General features: G+C 48.1%; 6 protein-coding genes and 1 non-coding gene; 6 read left to right on the top strand and 1 right to left on the bottom strand.

Moving 5' to 3' along the window:
- Positions 1-65: 65 nt before the first annotated feature.
- CNAG_05987 (hypothetical protein) lies at positions 66-1,309 on the top strand (the record flags this gene model as incomplete). Its single annotated transcript, XM_012197680.1, has 1 exon — positions 66-1,309. The coding sequence occupies exon 1, from the start codon at positions 227-229 to the stop codon at positions 1,307-1,309; it is 1,083 nt and encodes a 360-aa protein (XP_012053070.1). The 5' UTR covers positions 66-226.
- A 282-nt stretch (positions 1,310-1,591) lies between these two features.
- On the top strand, positions 1,592-3,380 carry CNAG_05986 (hypothetical protein). Its single transcript, XM_012197679.1, has 2 exons — positions 1,592-1,934; positions 2,039-3,380. The coding sequence occupies exons 1-2, from the start codon at positions 1,728-1,730 to the stop codon at positions 2,777-2,779; spliced, it is 948 nt and encodes a 315-aa protein (XP_012053069.1). The 5' UTR covers positions 1,592-1,727; the 3' UTR covers positions 2,780-3,380.
- A 111-nt stretch (positions 3,381-3,491) lies between these two features.
- On the top strand, positions 3,492-4,456 carry CNAG_13045. XR_001046339.1 has 2 exons: positions 3,492-3,745; positions 3,812-4,456. It is a non-coding gene; the product is annotated as a hypothetical RNA (non-coding RNA).
- A 459-nt stretch (positions 4,457-4,915) lies between these two features.
- Positions 4,916-5,550, bottom strand: CNAG_07894 (hypothetical protein). Its single transcript, XM_012197854.1, has 3 exons — positions 5,469-5,550; positions 5,150-5,387; positions 4,916-5,063 (listed from the first exon to the last, which is right to left on the bottom strand). The coding sequence occupies exons 2-3, from the start codon at positions 5,274-5,276 to the stop codon at positions 4,990-4,992; spliced, it is 201 nt and encodes a 66-aa protein (XP_012053244.1). The 5' UTR covers positions 5,277-5,387; positions 5,469-5,550; the 3' UTR covers positions 4,916-4,989.
- A 1,052-nt stretch (positions 5,551-6,602) lies between these two features.
- On the top strand, positions 6,603-7,931 carry CNAG_07026 (hypothetical protein). Its single transcript, XM_012197562.1, has 4 exons — positions 6,603-6,699; positions 6,766-6,974; positions 7,038-7,205; positions 7,317-7,931. Exons 3-4 carry the CDS (start codon positions 7,038-7,040, stop codon positions 7,749-7,751), a joined length of 603 nt encoding a protein of 200 aa, XP_012052952.1. The 5' UTR covers positions 6,603-6,699; positions 6,766-6,974; the 3' UTR covers positions 7,752-7,931.
- A 1,940-nt stretch (positions 7,932-9,871) lies between these two features.
- CNAG_06938 (hypothetical protein) lies at positions 9,872-10,303 on the top strand (the record flags this gene model as incomplete). The annotated part of the gene is made up of 3 exons (XM_012197845.1): positions 9,872-9,901; positions 9,960-9,969; positions 10,024-10,303. The coding sequence occupies 3 exons, from the start codon at positions 9,872-9,874 to the stop codon at positions 10,269-10,271; spliced, it is 288 nt and encodes a 95-aa protein (XP_012053235.1). The 3' UTR covers positions 10,272-10,303.
- A 2,666-nt stretch (positions 10,304-12,969) lies between these two features.
- Positions 12,970-14,191, top strand: part of CNAG_06939 (hypothetical protein) — a gene marked incomplete at its 3' end in the record, with an annotated part of 2,053 nt that continues 831 nt past the window's right edge. The window contains exons 1-3 of the mRNA XM_012197846.1: positions 12,970-12,997; positions 13,069-13,169; positions 13,228-14,072. Of these exons, the coding sequence (XP_012053236.1) occupies positions 13,085-13,169; positions 13,228-14,072 (930 nt within the window). The 5' untranslated portion in view covers positions 12,970-12,997; positions 13,069-13,084. The remainder of the gene's footprint in view (positions 12,998-13,068; positions 13,170-13,227; positions 14,073-14,191) is intronic.

The following is a 14,191-nucleotide window of genomic DNA, read 5'->3' as shown; positions in this document are numbered from 1 at the left end:
GCTGCCGATGTGTATTATGTCCTCGAGGTGGACGCACGGCGCAGTATAGGACCTAGCTCAATCACCGCATAAGCTTGGAGTTCTCCGAGACCCACAATCAACCTTTATCCTCTTCGTCCGGGGAAGACGTTGTTGCTGCCCCACCCTTCCATCTGTACCACTTCCCGATGATTCCGTCCCCAGTGACATCTCGATCCCTCGATGCTCTCCCCCTGCAGGCCAGTTCATGTCTTTATCCGATGATACCTACCCTCCTCCTCTTTCAGGTCAGGAGACTTCACAAGGCGGTCTTGAAAGAGAGTTTATGGATATCAATGATGGACAGGGCTATGATGATCTTCCTGTCATCATGATGGATGAGTCTCTTCTTGAAACAGGCTTTGAAGGTGATGGATATGGAGGTGTCATCCGCGATCGTCTTAGCCATCAGCTTAGCAAATGGCCTACCAAAGTTCCCGAATCCTTGATCCCTCCTTACTCGTGTCGGCAACCCAGCCCTTATCAAGACGAACCCATCTTCAGCACCGAATCAACTGCACGGAGTATGCCTCTACTTGTCACCGTCCTTGCTGTCTTCTCAATCTTCCTCATGGCTTTTGTAGGGCTGCCCCAGCGATTGGGCGACATGGTGAAGGCTGTCATACAGGTCATCCTTGAGCTAGCTGTCGCTGAGGATCGAGAAGCGTTGCGCTGGAGGGTACGCGATGAGCACGACCTCTCGCCAGGCGAGTGTGAAAAATTGTATCGCATCCTCGGCCTTCCAGTAGAAACTTCGTCATCTCGACTCTGCAAGAATGTCAAGACACTGTACAGTCAACTTGACATCGACCCTTCTATGGCGGTGCATCCCAAATGCCCTACCAAGGAGCGTCAGAATGTTTTTGTTGATGTAGCAGGCAAGGATGGGTGGGACAAGGTACCAGACAGTTGTCCTGAGTGTGGCACTGCTCTGAGGGAGGGCGGAAAGCTGGTGACAGAGTTTTTTCCTCGTCGCACACTACAAGCCGAGTTGGAATATCTTTTCTCTCTTGATGGTGTAGAACGGCTTGTCGAGGATCAACAAGTTTTGCGCTCTAGGCAAAGGCAACATGATGAGCAGATGGAGAGGCCGGCTTATCTTCAAGACGCGAATCCAGGAAAGATCCTCCGTCATCAGTTGGATGGATCATGCTACAAGGTCGATGATCACGATGTCCAGCGTGAACGTGGCTGTCTGGTCCTTACTATCAACGTTTCTATCGACTGGGCAGACCCCTCCAAGTCCTGCAATCGTTCCCCTCGATCCATGGGCCCTATCATTGTCAGCTAGCCGACCTGCCCAACAAATATCGGTCTCAGTATTCGTTCGTGATGCTGATGGGTATCACTTCTGCACCAAATGAACCCCCAGATTGTCTTCTTCACCATCTTTTACTTTGGCCGTTGACCTCCTCAGTGCAGAGTGTGATGGATTGTGGATAAAGACACCGAGATACCCCAACGGTGAGATACCTCTCAGTGTGAATACTACCTGGTCCCTACTGACTGTTGTTTTTCTCTTGGTAGGCCGCAAGGTAAATGCCAGGATTGGAACCATTTGCTGCGATCGGCCTGCCTCTGTCGCTGTCACTGGATGCGCCCATTCCAGGAGGAAGGATTCACCTTGTCTCAAATGTCTGGTACGAGTTGGCCAGTTGCACAGCACCAGGAAGCACCCGGCACACTCAGGTGTAGAACACTCGGAAGCAATGTTGGCTCAGCAGTGCGAACTCCTTCGCCAGTTTGAGCAAGCTCCGCAGACAGCCCGACAGACTCATGTCGCATGTCGGGCTGGACACCTAACCAAAGCCACTCAGGCTCACATTGAGACTCTCGAAAAGTCAATCTTCGCCGTGCCCGACCACCTTTCTGCCTTTGACTTGTTTCCGGACTTCGACAAGATCCATCATGCCGTCGTTGACCCCATATATGCTCTGCTAGAGGGGATTTTGCCGTTCTACATTCGGAAAGTGCTAGTCCTAGGCAGATACTGTGCCTTGCTATCTAACGCATTACCTAGTGGATTGCGCGAGCGCTCCCACCGCGAATCAGCACTGTTATGATTTGCAATTTGGCCTACATACGGCCTTTGCAAATCTACTTCTACAGAGTGCTCAACAACCACAATGCTGCCAAAACGCTTGAAGAACTGATGTTCCAAAGCAAAGGCGGACCAGTGTCGCCAGACCGGATTTCCCAGATCTTCCTCCATGCAACCACAAATTATCATAGGAAATTAAATTACATTGCCGAAGATGGAGAAAGGGTCGTGTTCCAAGAACGACAGGCAACCAGCCAGAAGATGGCTGCGATTCGCCATTGCGATGCCGACTGTTTCGTGATCAACACAGCTGCTTTTCACACTATCGATGTCCTCCTTTCTGCTCTTCCACGCACATTGTATCAACCCCGTGGAATCCTTGAAGACCCTTGGGAGGTACGCTTCACTCGAGGAGAGCAACTCAAAGAGACAAGGAAAGCAAAATCATACCAGAGAGACATGGTGTCTGTGGAGGAAGGACAGAGTACCGAAGATGTCATAAATGGGCGAGGCGTGAGAGAAAGAGGCGCGAAAAATCGAAGGGAAGGGGTGGGAGATTTAGTCGCCAGTAATCAAATGGCCATATGGGAGAACTTCTTTTCGGCACTCAAAGGCTTATTCCCAAAGTGTCGTACACTGAAGAGGAGTGGGAGAGTAGAAGCAATCCTTCATGGTGTCCTCTTTGCTCTGGGTGTGGCGAGCTCAGGAAGCATGATGTAAGATCGTGCAGGAGATGCGAAGACAGGGCTGGCTTGGATGAGTGGCTCAGGGCTCTCGAAAAGATAAAAAGTGGCGTGTGTAAGCACTGCTGGCAGCCTGTGTACCATCTTGATGATGGAACTTTCCATTTAAATGTGGACACTCATGCGTGTAAGTATGGCTGTCCAAAACCTTTCCTACCCTTGTTCCTGTATTCTCTGGTCAAGTTCGTTTCCACAGAGGAGAGAGGTCGAGGAAGGTGGAGTAGTTCCGCCATCGCTCGTCTGCCAAGTGGTTTGCTTGTAAAAGCTCCAATGGTATCCAAAGTGGGCGCCTTGAGAGATTTATTCATCGATCATGGGATTCCATTCTTAGTACCACGAGGATGGGCAGTGTTGATGGATTGCGCGAGTGACCTCCTTGGCGACAAGGCTGTATCACAGAGCGTACTGGAAAGGGTGGATGTAGGATTAAAAGATGATAGCATTGTCTAGAGGATATGAATCGGATGGGTTTCTATGCTAGGGATAGTGTATCGACGAATGAGTTATGGAAGGGGGTGTTTCTACCTGTATCTTAATGGTATTGCATAGCGTATCTTCATTTACGATTTCCGCCTTTACGGGTCATGATATGATTACCTAATCTATCAAAGATTCTCGCGTTCTGTCCACAACCTTTCGACGCAATGAAACGACTACTTCATCATCTTCTTAATAGACATTTCAAACAACGTCTTTCATGTTTCATGCTTGTCCCCTTCTTTCTTTCGCCCATCAGACAAAAACTAGCAGAGTTGTGTCACGCCAAGACAACTTAAGACGTACGTGTGACCGGTGCTGGCTGCGTCTGGCTGCGTCTGACTTGATGACTACTCTCGACACAAGCAACATTTGGATGCGTGTGGATGGGACAACAGGGAGGAGATATGGCACACGGCGGAGAGCAGGGTGGTGGATGCAGGAGATATAGTACGTTGTACAGACTGTGAGTTGCTGATTCGTTGGGCCACTGTTGCTCTTGAGTATTACTCTCGCTGACTGTTGTGGATAGTAAAGCAGTCGGAATGGAAAGGATAACTGAGCATGGAAGGACGCCAAAAGAGCAGACGGTATCGAAAGCAGGATGGCGAGAGAGGTGGGCAAGATGGAAAGGCTGGCAATGGAGAATACAGGGTGCGGATGGAGAGGAGTTTGCAGTAACGTCCATGTTTATCCTCGTGACAAAAGACAATGCTGACGGATCGTAGACTGTGTATGGTGAGCATGGCTGTTTATCTCTTCACGGTTTTCATAGCGCTAACTACTGTATAAGATGGCTGTTTTTGGTTATTTACCCTCGTCTTCACCCTCGTCTTCACCGTTGTCTTCACCCTCGACTACGTCCCGTGCCTCATGCCGCACTCGAATTCATTCTCCCCATTACCGACTCATCCACTCGGCTATCCCTCAACGCCCGACGCATTTGCTCAGCTGCTCCTCCACGCCCGATTCATTCACTCGGCTACTCTTTCACACCGACTCGTTTACTCGACATTCATTGGCAGTAGAGGCGATATGGGATATATGAAAGGACAGGAGAGGATGCGCAGGATAGGTGGCAGGATACACAATGGGAGAGCGTGGGATGCGGGTGAGTCTGTTCTTTCACACGGTAGCGATCGTTGTATAGTACGAGGTATGCATTGCGTGCTGGCACACCATTGAGCGAGTCTGCAATCGGTCTCTACCGTGCGCGGTCATTGCCAGGGACAGGTCGTGCAACGGCGGAGAGGTTTTTCAGTTGACATGCTCTGATCAATGTTGAGGAAACATGTGAGGCCATAAGGCCATGGTTGGGCAACCAAAGCAGAAGTGAGTAGGCAGTTGTGCTGGTGATATGGGCAATGGGTCTGGTTTGAGAAGGGTCCGGCCTTGAAGCGGAAAGTCGTAGTTAACTAAGCAATGAAGAATATGTACGATATCTTGACATTTGTCTGTTGACATATGGTATAGGACGGGATTATATATGCTTGGGAAGATCAGGCAAGGTTATATACTAGTCAGATATGTTGATGTCAAAGGGCTGTGCAAGGTAAGACAAGAGCGCGCAATGGAAGCTCGAGGACCTGACAAGCCCTTTCATGTGCACATAAAACTTGGCTTATCGCATGCTGACGCAGTTAGAAAAATGACTATTTCACAATAAGCTTACAATACGCTTTTATAGCAACCCTATGTACAACTGGAATCCTACCCATCCGGCCCCGTTTTCCCTAAACCATCCCCAAGATCTTTCCAATGAATGCCCCCTCCATCCCCAGCATCTGTTCAACAATGAAACCAGATGGTTAGTCAGCCCACCATCCATCTATTATTGCTACAAAACTCATTATGTTGTCATTAAACTTACCAACAACCACCAAAATTGGATCACGACAATTCCCCCTATACACATTTGGGAAGTTCGGCGAACCGCTCTGCGTAGCCTCGCATCCGTAGTTCGGCTCCAGCCATATCTCCTTCCTAGGAGCGACCATTGCTGGCTGGCAGAATATTTGGTTACCGCGTCTTGGGAAAGTTCACTAAATACTTCTGGCCAACGGAGGAATGACCAAACAGTGAAGACCAAGGAAACTACTACTGCCACACTGCAAATGCTATGTGTTAGTCGACCCCTCATTTTTCTCTCTGTCCTTGAAGATATAAAAGACCTATGAAGATTGACTCACGTTTTTAGTGGTTTGATGTCGGTGATGTTAAATGAATGATTGGGACTGGTACGGATGTTCAGCTTCCTTTCTAACCAAAGTCAGATGAGGAAAGCAATCCAGTACCAAGCTACTATGGACTTATATATCTATCTACGCTCGCCACTACAAGCTAAATGATATAATCCATCCACCTCGCTAATCTGTAAGCACACCATCGATGACTTGATCTGACATCATGGCCTCTTTTCTATATTACCCAATCTCCACTTCGCTACCATCCTCTCAACAGGTGAGGTGCCAGGCGAGAGAGAAGGAGAAGGAGAGCAAAAGGAAGAAGAGGTCAACGGCCACTCTGAAGAGAAAAGGTAAGTAAGCCATTCTTTATAAGTTCATTGTTGTTCCTTTCCACCACTTACGAAGATACACCCACTGTTTCGTGGTAGACATCACCAGCATTGTTTCTGGCACATCCTCCCCAAGAGTTGGCACATGGTGTGGGGGAGGATGGCCTTCTTTCCGTCTTTTGTGACGCCAAATGTGGCACTAATTGTCTCTGGGAGCCCTTTGGACAGTTCTCTGGGATCACTTGGACTTGCCGTTGTTGGCGGTCGTACCTGGTTTGGGCTCATCTTGAGTAACTATATACAAAGTGTGATCAATTAAAGTCAAAGAAGTAGATTGGGCTCATATACATACTGGGACGGAAGATAATTGTCTTAGTTTAGGGCAGAAGAGAAGAAGTAAGTGTTCGCCGTGTATTAAGTGAAAAGGAAAGAGGAATAACAAAGTTTCGTAACCATAGTGCAGGTTGGAAGGCGCCACAAAAGCTGGTATGCTTTCTCACTTCTGGCATTAGCTAGGTATAGATCGGTCGTTGCATTAGTTCAAAGGACCGTTGGTTGTGCACGGACCGTTGGATCATTTGTCGGTCAAGTGGGGACGGGTCGGACAAGTGAAGTGGAGGGGTGAGTGGAGGTAAGGAACGGATGAGATCACGTGATTCGGCCCCCCCTCAAACTCACCGCTGCTCTGGGAGACATCACTTCCGGACTTTAGACATCCGTGATGTCATAAATCACTGGGAAATATAGAAAATGAATACAAGAATGTATCCGATTCATCTTTGCTTGTATCCGCCATAAAAATACATTCCTGATTCTCTACACATATAAAAGGCCACTATGTTTGTATACTTCTAGTCGAGGTCTCATTTTGTCCCGCCGAATTAATCGTTGCTCATCATACCTTAGTTGAGGCCAATAACGATCCAACTCCGAGATGATGTCCATGGCTGACGAACCACCTGCGTATACAGCCATCGATAACATTCCCCAACCTTTTTTCCCGTCATGTTTTAATAAGTACCCAGAGGCTCTCGGGTTCTTCCGCGAGACAAACGATCTATTTAGCATCGCTAGCAAACCCAATGTGTACACCTCTCATCCAACCGCTGACTATCGCCACACTTCAGACGGATCAGAGGGAAAATATTATTTTACTGGTTTAAAATATAGTGGAGGGACCGTGAGTTGCTCAGCACACATGGCCTTTTGCCATAACAGTGATGGCGCTCATTGACAACGAAAGATGTCGAGGTCCGATATATGCAAAGCATGGCTCTTATCACTTGACAGCTTGTTTTATTCCGAAATTTTATTGACAGAAAGTGTCAGGAATTTAATTGATGTGAATGAGGGGGCGCATGGTGATTCCCATAGTTGTTTTGTCAAAAGTAGAACGGAATGTTATCAAAGCGTGAGTCCAAAAATCTCATCCCGATGACCCACCAAACTCGGCCCTCCATCGTTTTTTCTTATTTTTTTGTTCATTGACGCTGACAACTTACCCATTCACTTCATTTTGAAGTGGAGACCAATAGCCGAGGCTCTTACGATAGCTATGCACAAGCTATACTTATGGGAAGAATCACATTACCTTCCCATCCGCTGGACGCCTTACGAGCCCGATCAACTCAAGGGACGGTCAACCCTAGAAACCTTCATCTCCTTACACACTCAGACTCAAGCTCAAGCTCAAGCTCAACATAATTCCCAAAACTCCATCCATTTGGCCCTGGACGAAGACTCGCAAGGTTGCCGACTCCCCAACGATGACGTTAATAACGATAGCGATACCATGCCACCTTGGATCATAGAAGCCTCTCGATGGGTACTGGACGAATTCGAGGATGGGCTATTGTACTGTGAAGGACCAGAACATGAGTTCAAACATGCCCACTTGGGGTTGGCAGATCAGTTACCCTCACGAAAGCTTTATGGTTTCAATTTGGTGCCCCAGTGATCTTTACATATTGCCTGTACTAGGACGATGGGTTGAATGTCTTTTTATTCATTTTGTTGAGTTCTAGGTTACTTATGATTGTTAGGAGAATGGTAGCGAGGTGGAGATTGGGATAACTTACATTGCCCCTACTAGGAACTTTAGGATTGGACCGCCCGCACTCATCCACAGTGCGGGCCGATTTGTATGGGGAGGCGGCGTGGCCCGCTTCCGCGCCTCAGCCAACGGCTCGCAACCACCTCCCGCACTGTGGACCAGTGCGCGTTGACTATGGGGGAATCGGTTTCCCGCCCTGTTTTCAACGTGCAAGCGGCTTGATCTCGTGCGATATCACTTGTACAGTTTCGGATGCATATAACTATTTTTAGCTTGCGTTCTCCTGTACACAGCGGTACCAAGCATAGGCAGATAAACATTGTAAACTGTGGATGGGCAACGCCTTGAAAACGAACGGTTATTTTCACGCGTTTCAACTTGGCCAACCCACTCGGCGCATCTCAACTTGTAACCTGGCGGCTAATGCGTTTGATTTTGAATACAATCTGCCACGCTCCCATTCTATGTTACGTCGTGACCCAGTGGCTAATGAGTTTTCTCCTTTTTTCAATCGCCAAGGAGATTGACCTCTACTCCACCTTTGACGGACGGTCACGTCACGTGTTGCAATTGCATTCTCATCCGTCCATCTGTTTCAATTGCATTCTCAATCGTCAATCATCCATCCATTCATCCACCCATCCATCCATCCATTCATCCATCCATCCATCCAGCCATTCAGACATTCCCTTTTTTATCGCCATCAAACCAAGCGAGCAAGGATGCGCGTGTGACACCAACAAGTCACCCGTCCGCTGAATCTGAAAAACAACACGGACCGCATCGGCTCCACCTAACGATTGGGACTTGCACGAAGGCGGCCATCTCGCAAATTTTTGTATGGGCGCGAAATCCCCGTTTTTTTTCAACCACTCTCCACATCGCAAACCTGTGCCCTATGGGAATTTTATTCCACCGATCGATCCGTCTCAGTTCGCTCTATCGAAGGGTGCGATGCATGGATGCATAGCTTGAGAAAAACCCATGCGCGATGGTAGAAAACCGCTGATGTTCGGCGGTCACCGCGGCCTGAACCGCGCCTTTCGGCCCTCGCCGCTCGCTAACCCTATGGATTGGACCGTTTGATTTTGAATACAATCTGCATGCAACCCTAATGTTACGTCGTGACCCAGTGGCTAATGAGTTTTCTCCTTTTTTCAATCGCCAAGGAGATTGGCCTCTACTCCACCTTTGATCGGTCACGTGTTGCCATTGCATTCTCATCCGTCCATCTGTTTCAATTGCATTCTTGTTCGTCAATCATCCATCCATCCATCCATCCATTCATCCATCCATCCATTCATCCATCCATCCAGCCATCCAGCCATTCAGACATTCCCTTTTTTATCGCCATCAAACCAAGCGAGCAAGGATGCGCGCGTGACACCAACAAGTCACCCGTCCGCCGAATCTGAAAAACAACACCGACCGCATCGGCTCCACCTCGATTCGACCTCGATTTGATCAACACAGCATTTCAAGGGAAGCATAGGATGAGATCCTGGGTTGTGTACAGCGCCCACTGGGGAGACAACTGGTGTGGATGGTGGCATTTATCGGTGAGTTGTACAACAAGCACTCACAGTAGCGTTGGTACTTGTCCCCCTCACTCCTATCACCTGCCAGACAAAAGCCAGGCAAAGCTAGCAGAGATGTGTCACGCAGAGACGACTTGAGACGTATGTGTGACCCCTGCTGGCTGCGTCTGGCTGCGTCTGACTTGACGACTACTCTTGACGCAAGCAAGCAACGTTTGGATGCGTGTGGATGAGACGGCAAGGAGGAGGTATGGTACACGGCGGAGGGCAGGGCGGTGGATGCTGGAGATATAGTACGCTGTACAGGCTGTGAGTTGCTGGTTCGTTTGTCGCCATTGCTCTGAGTGTTACTCTCGCTGACTGTTGTCGATAGTCAAACAGCCGGAAGGGAAAGGATAACAGAGTGCGGAAGGACGTCAAAAGAGCAGACAGTGTCGAAAGCAGGATGGTGAGAGGGGTGGGCAAGATGGAAAGGAAAGGCTGGCGATGGAGAATATAGGGTGCGGATGGAGAGGAGTTTGCGGTAACGTCCATATTTATCCTCGTGACAAAAGACAATGCTGACGAATCGTAGTCTGTGTATGGTGAGCATGGCTGTTTATCTCTTGACGGTTGTCATAGCGCTAACTACTGTACAGGATGGCTCATTTTCAATGTTCACCCTCGACTGCATCCGACTCGACTGCATCCCACGCCGCATGCCCCATTCGAATTCGCTTTCCTCACTAGCGACTCTACACTCGACACTCGGCTATCCCTCAACGCCCGACGCATTTGCTCGGCTACTCCTCAGCATCGATACTCCTCAACATCCGACTCATCACACCCAACTCGTTCACTCTCACTCGGCTACCCCTCCACGCTGGCTCAACTACATGACAGATGAAAGGGAGGATATGCAGGACAGGTGGCAGAGTACACGGTGGGAGGGTGGGACAGGTGGGAGAATATGCAGCAGGAGAGGGTGGGACAGGTGGGAGAATACACGGTGGGAGAATACACGGCGGGAGAGGGTGGGATATGGGTGAGTTTGTTTCTTTCACATGGTGGTGGTCGTTGTATAGTACAAGCTATGCATTGCATGTCGGCCCACACCATTGAGCGAGTGAAGTGTGTTAGTGTGTTATGTCTGAACATTGGCAGCTGGTGAACATTGGCTGAAGGGTGAATAAAGTGGTGCACGCAAGAGACAAGCGAGAGCACTAACAAGGCAGGGAATGATCGATAATATTGGGAGGGAGAAACAGGTCAGTCATAGTCGAGCAAGAGGGGATAAAAACGTACTTACGAAGAGGCCGATAACATACAGCGAGAGAGAAGAGACTAACTTTGTCCAACTGGTTGTAGTGACGGCATTCGAGTAACAGCAGGCCTGCTCTTAAGACATCGGCTGTAATGTATATTAGCAAATAGCGTGAACAATGAGAGGGAATCGGACTTGCCAGATTAGCGGGAACGCTCTCTACCGCTTGCAAGGCTGTTTTATGTCGAAGGAGGAGAGACCATAGGGCGTGTTGATGATTGTTTGGTGATTTGATGATTAAAGAGGACATCAATCCCACCGGTTGATTCGGTCAGTTGGCAGGAATCCCGAGGCAAAGTGATCTCAAAAGAGAGATGCACCATCCTTGCGTCAACCCATAAGGGCCTCCGTCGAGGGGAACCTCTCCGGAAAGGATATCGTGTTACCCGACGTCGTCGCGCAGTGGTGGTGATGCGGGGCGAGGAGTTTTACTTTCTGGGAGCTCGTTGGATGCCAGGCGACTGAAGAATGCCAGGTAGAATGCGAGGGAGGCTCATTTTGTAGAATAGAAGCGGTCAGTCGGCCGAAGGACAGTGATAGAAGATGGATTCTTTGATGGGAACGTAGTGATGTTTGTCGTTATGGAGAAAGAAGTGATGGGAAAGGATGAATGAAAGGGAATGCAGTGGGAGCAGATTGTTGGTTATGTAAAGGAGATAATTATGTAAGTACTGAAATGAGCGTGGATATTATGATGATGGATGATTATGCCCAGCTCGTCATCGCGGGATCATCTCTGATCGTCCTTGATACATACACATATCTATCACATATGTATAGCACATTTCGCACACTAGACGGCAGGTGTGAGCACCGTCGACAACTGAATGCATGTCTATATTGTTGAGGGGAACAAGAAGAAGGGAAAGAAGGTGAAGGAGTAAGACAACTAATGAGGGAAGGAACAAGGCAGGCAATGATATGACTCTGAGTGATTGACTAACGATTGGAAGTTGCAAAGTCGTTACCACTTTGCAAAAAATTGTATGGGGCGCGAATCGCTGTTTTTTTCCAACCGCTCCCAACCGCTCAAACCTGTGCGAAGTGGGAATTTTCTTTCACCGATCGATCCGTCTCGGTTCGCTCTATCGACGGGTGCGATGCATGGATGCATAGCTTGACGAAAAGGGATGCAAAGTGGGAAAAAACTGCTGATTTTCGGCGGTCACCGCTGCCTGACCCGCGGCTTTCGGCCTTCGCCGCTCGCTAACCCTGGTTAACCCCTTCGCGCGCCCAGGCTAACCCCCGGGGGCGGGCTTAAATAACGTAATTAAGGTGGAAACGTTATTTATTCGACCTAGCTCCTAATCCCCTAAGCACCCTTCCGGTTTTTCGACGGTCCCCCTAAGCTCACTTGGTGGATTTCCACTAGGGTTTGGACGCACAACTATGGGACCCAATGAAACGCGTTTTCTAACGATTGGGACTTGCGAGATGGCGGCCATCTCGCAAATTTTTGTATGGGCGCGAAATCCCCGTTTTTTTCCAACCGGTCTCCACACCGCAAACCTGTGCCCTATGGGAATTTTATTCCACCGATCGATCCGTCTTGGTTCGCTCTATCGAAGGGTGCGATGCATGGATGCATAGCTTGAGAAAAACCCATGCGTGATGGGAGAAAACCGCTGATGTTCGGCGGTCACCGCAGCCTGACCCGCGGCTTTCGGCCCTCACCGCTCGCTAACCCTGGTTAACCCCATCGCGCGCCCAGGCTAACCCCCGGGGGCGGGCTAAAATAACGTAATTAAGGTGGAAACGTTATTTATTCGACCTAGCTCCTAATCCCCTAAGCACCCTTCCGGTTTTTCGACAGTCCCCTAAGCTCACTTGGTGGATTTCCACTTGCAGTTGTGCATGAAGATCATTTCTTTTTTTTTCTTTGCATCTCATTGCATCATCACTTTTGATTTTATTTGTTCAGGTGTGCATCATCCAATACACTTATATTCTAATGCATAGACGTCATTTATTTCGACTATTCCTATTCATGCGATACAGTTATGTTGTATGCATGGATCATCTAATAATACTATGATTTCCTAATAATGCACAGACGTATTTTATTTCGACTACTGCTAGTCATCCAATACAATTATTTTGTATGCATTGCATGGAAGCATTTATTTATTTATCCATGCATCATCTAATATGATTATTTTGTATGCATTGCAAGCACATCATATCCATCCATGCATCAGTTCTGTTTGGTTCCATTTTCTCATGCAGCCATCCATCCATTCATTTCATCCATCCACCCACCCATCCATCCATCCATCTATCCATCCATCCATCCATCTACTTATCACCCAGTAAGTTGGTGTATATTTTATTATATTAGAGCTTAAATGTTTATGCATGCAACTGACTAAACACTCAACAGTACAGGGTTACAACAAATGGCAGAGGATACCGAAGGAAGAGGTGTGCTGCACCAGGTGCAAGGGAAGAATGCTAGAGGAGATTTTTACATCATGGCAGGAGGTGAGATATGACTGCAATACCTTACCATTGGATGCTGACTTTTGCCTCTTCCATTCAGTATCTGAACTATCAGAGTATTATGTCCAGTGGCACTCCTCTGATGAACTGGAAGCTGTTCATCTCGAATACCTTCCTGTATACCATGTTTTCAGATGCAGTATTTGCAGCAGCAACAAGGAATCCAGGGGTACATCAAGCTGTATCACACCCAAACACTTGCACAGCCATCCTCATCAACATCTTCCTCATATGGCAGCAACAGAACTTCAAGCTGTTATGACCAATCTCCTGAGACGTTACCCTCTACACCAAGGCCAACATCCTAGTGTCCCCTTCTTTCCCAATAACATTTTACCTCCATTGATTCCAGGTCTGCAAATTGAGATGGGCATGTACTGTGCTATATGTCTTCAACTGTACAAGGGTATTCAGTCAGTGACAAGAAGGAGGCTTGTCACACACATCAAGAAGCAACATCCTGGCATTACTCCCGACTCTGTTATTGCAACAGGCAACATTCAAGCCTTTTACCAGTGTGGTAATGCAACTATCTGGTTCCCAGTGGATACCAGCAATTCACTCCATGACTTTAATCAGCTACAGCAATCTTATCTTCAAGACACTCGAGGAATCCGGAGTCAGCTGGGTAGCACAGTGGTCAGAGCCTTTGATCCAAAGGACAGGTCTCCCTTAATGACGAAGCACAAATGGGACCTCCTTTTGGATGGATTGTCTCCACAGAGCATCCTTTCCCTCATCGCTCTTCCCTCAAGAGATGAACCTATGTATCTCAAAGTAACTCTCAAGGACTGGGTCTATGAATTCTTTCTCGAAGTCAACACATACATCGATCACCACCAAGATTCACCTCTGCTGCAACAAGTGATGTACGAAGGCTATGAAGTTAGTGTCCTTTCAGACAAGAGGATGAGGAATTTAAACGCAAACACTGTGAAAGACTACTCACAGATTTTCCTGCGTATATTGCTTCTGCTTCTAAGATATCGATCAGCTCACTGGGA

The sequence above is a fragment of the Cryptococcus neoformans genome, chromosome 12 (genome assembly GCF_000149245.1).
Source record: "Cryptococcus neoformans var. grubii H99 chromosome 12, complete sequence".
NCBI lineage: Eukaryota > Fungi > Basidiomycota > Tremellomycetes > Tremellales > Cryptococcaceae > Cryptococcus > Cryptococcus neoformans.
The sequence above is the reverse complement of the archived record's forward strand: the minus strand, read 5'-3'. Positions and strand labels throughout refer to the sequence as shown.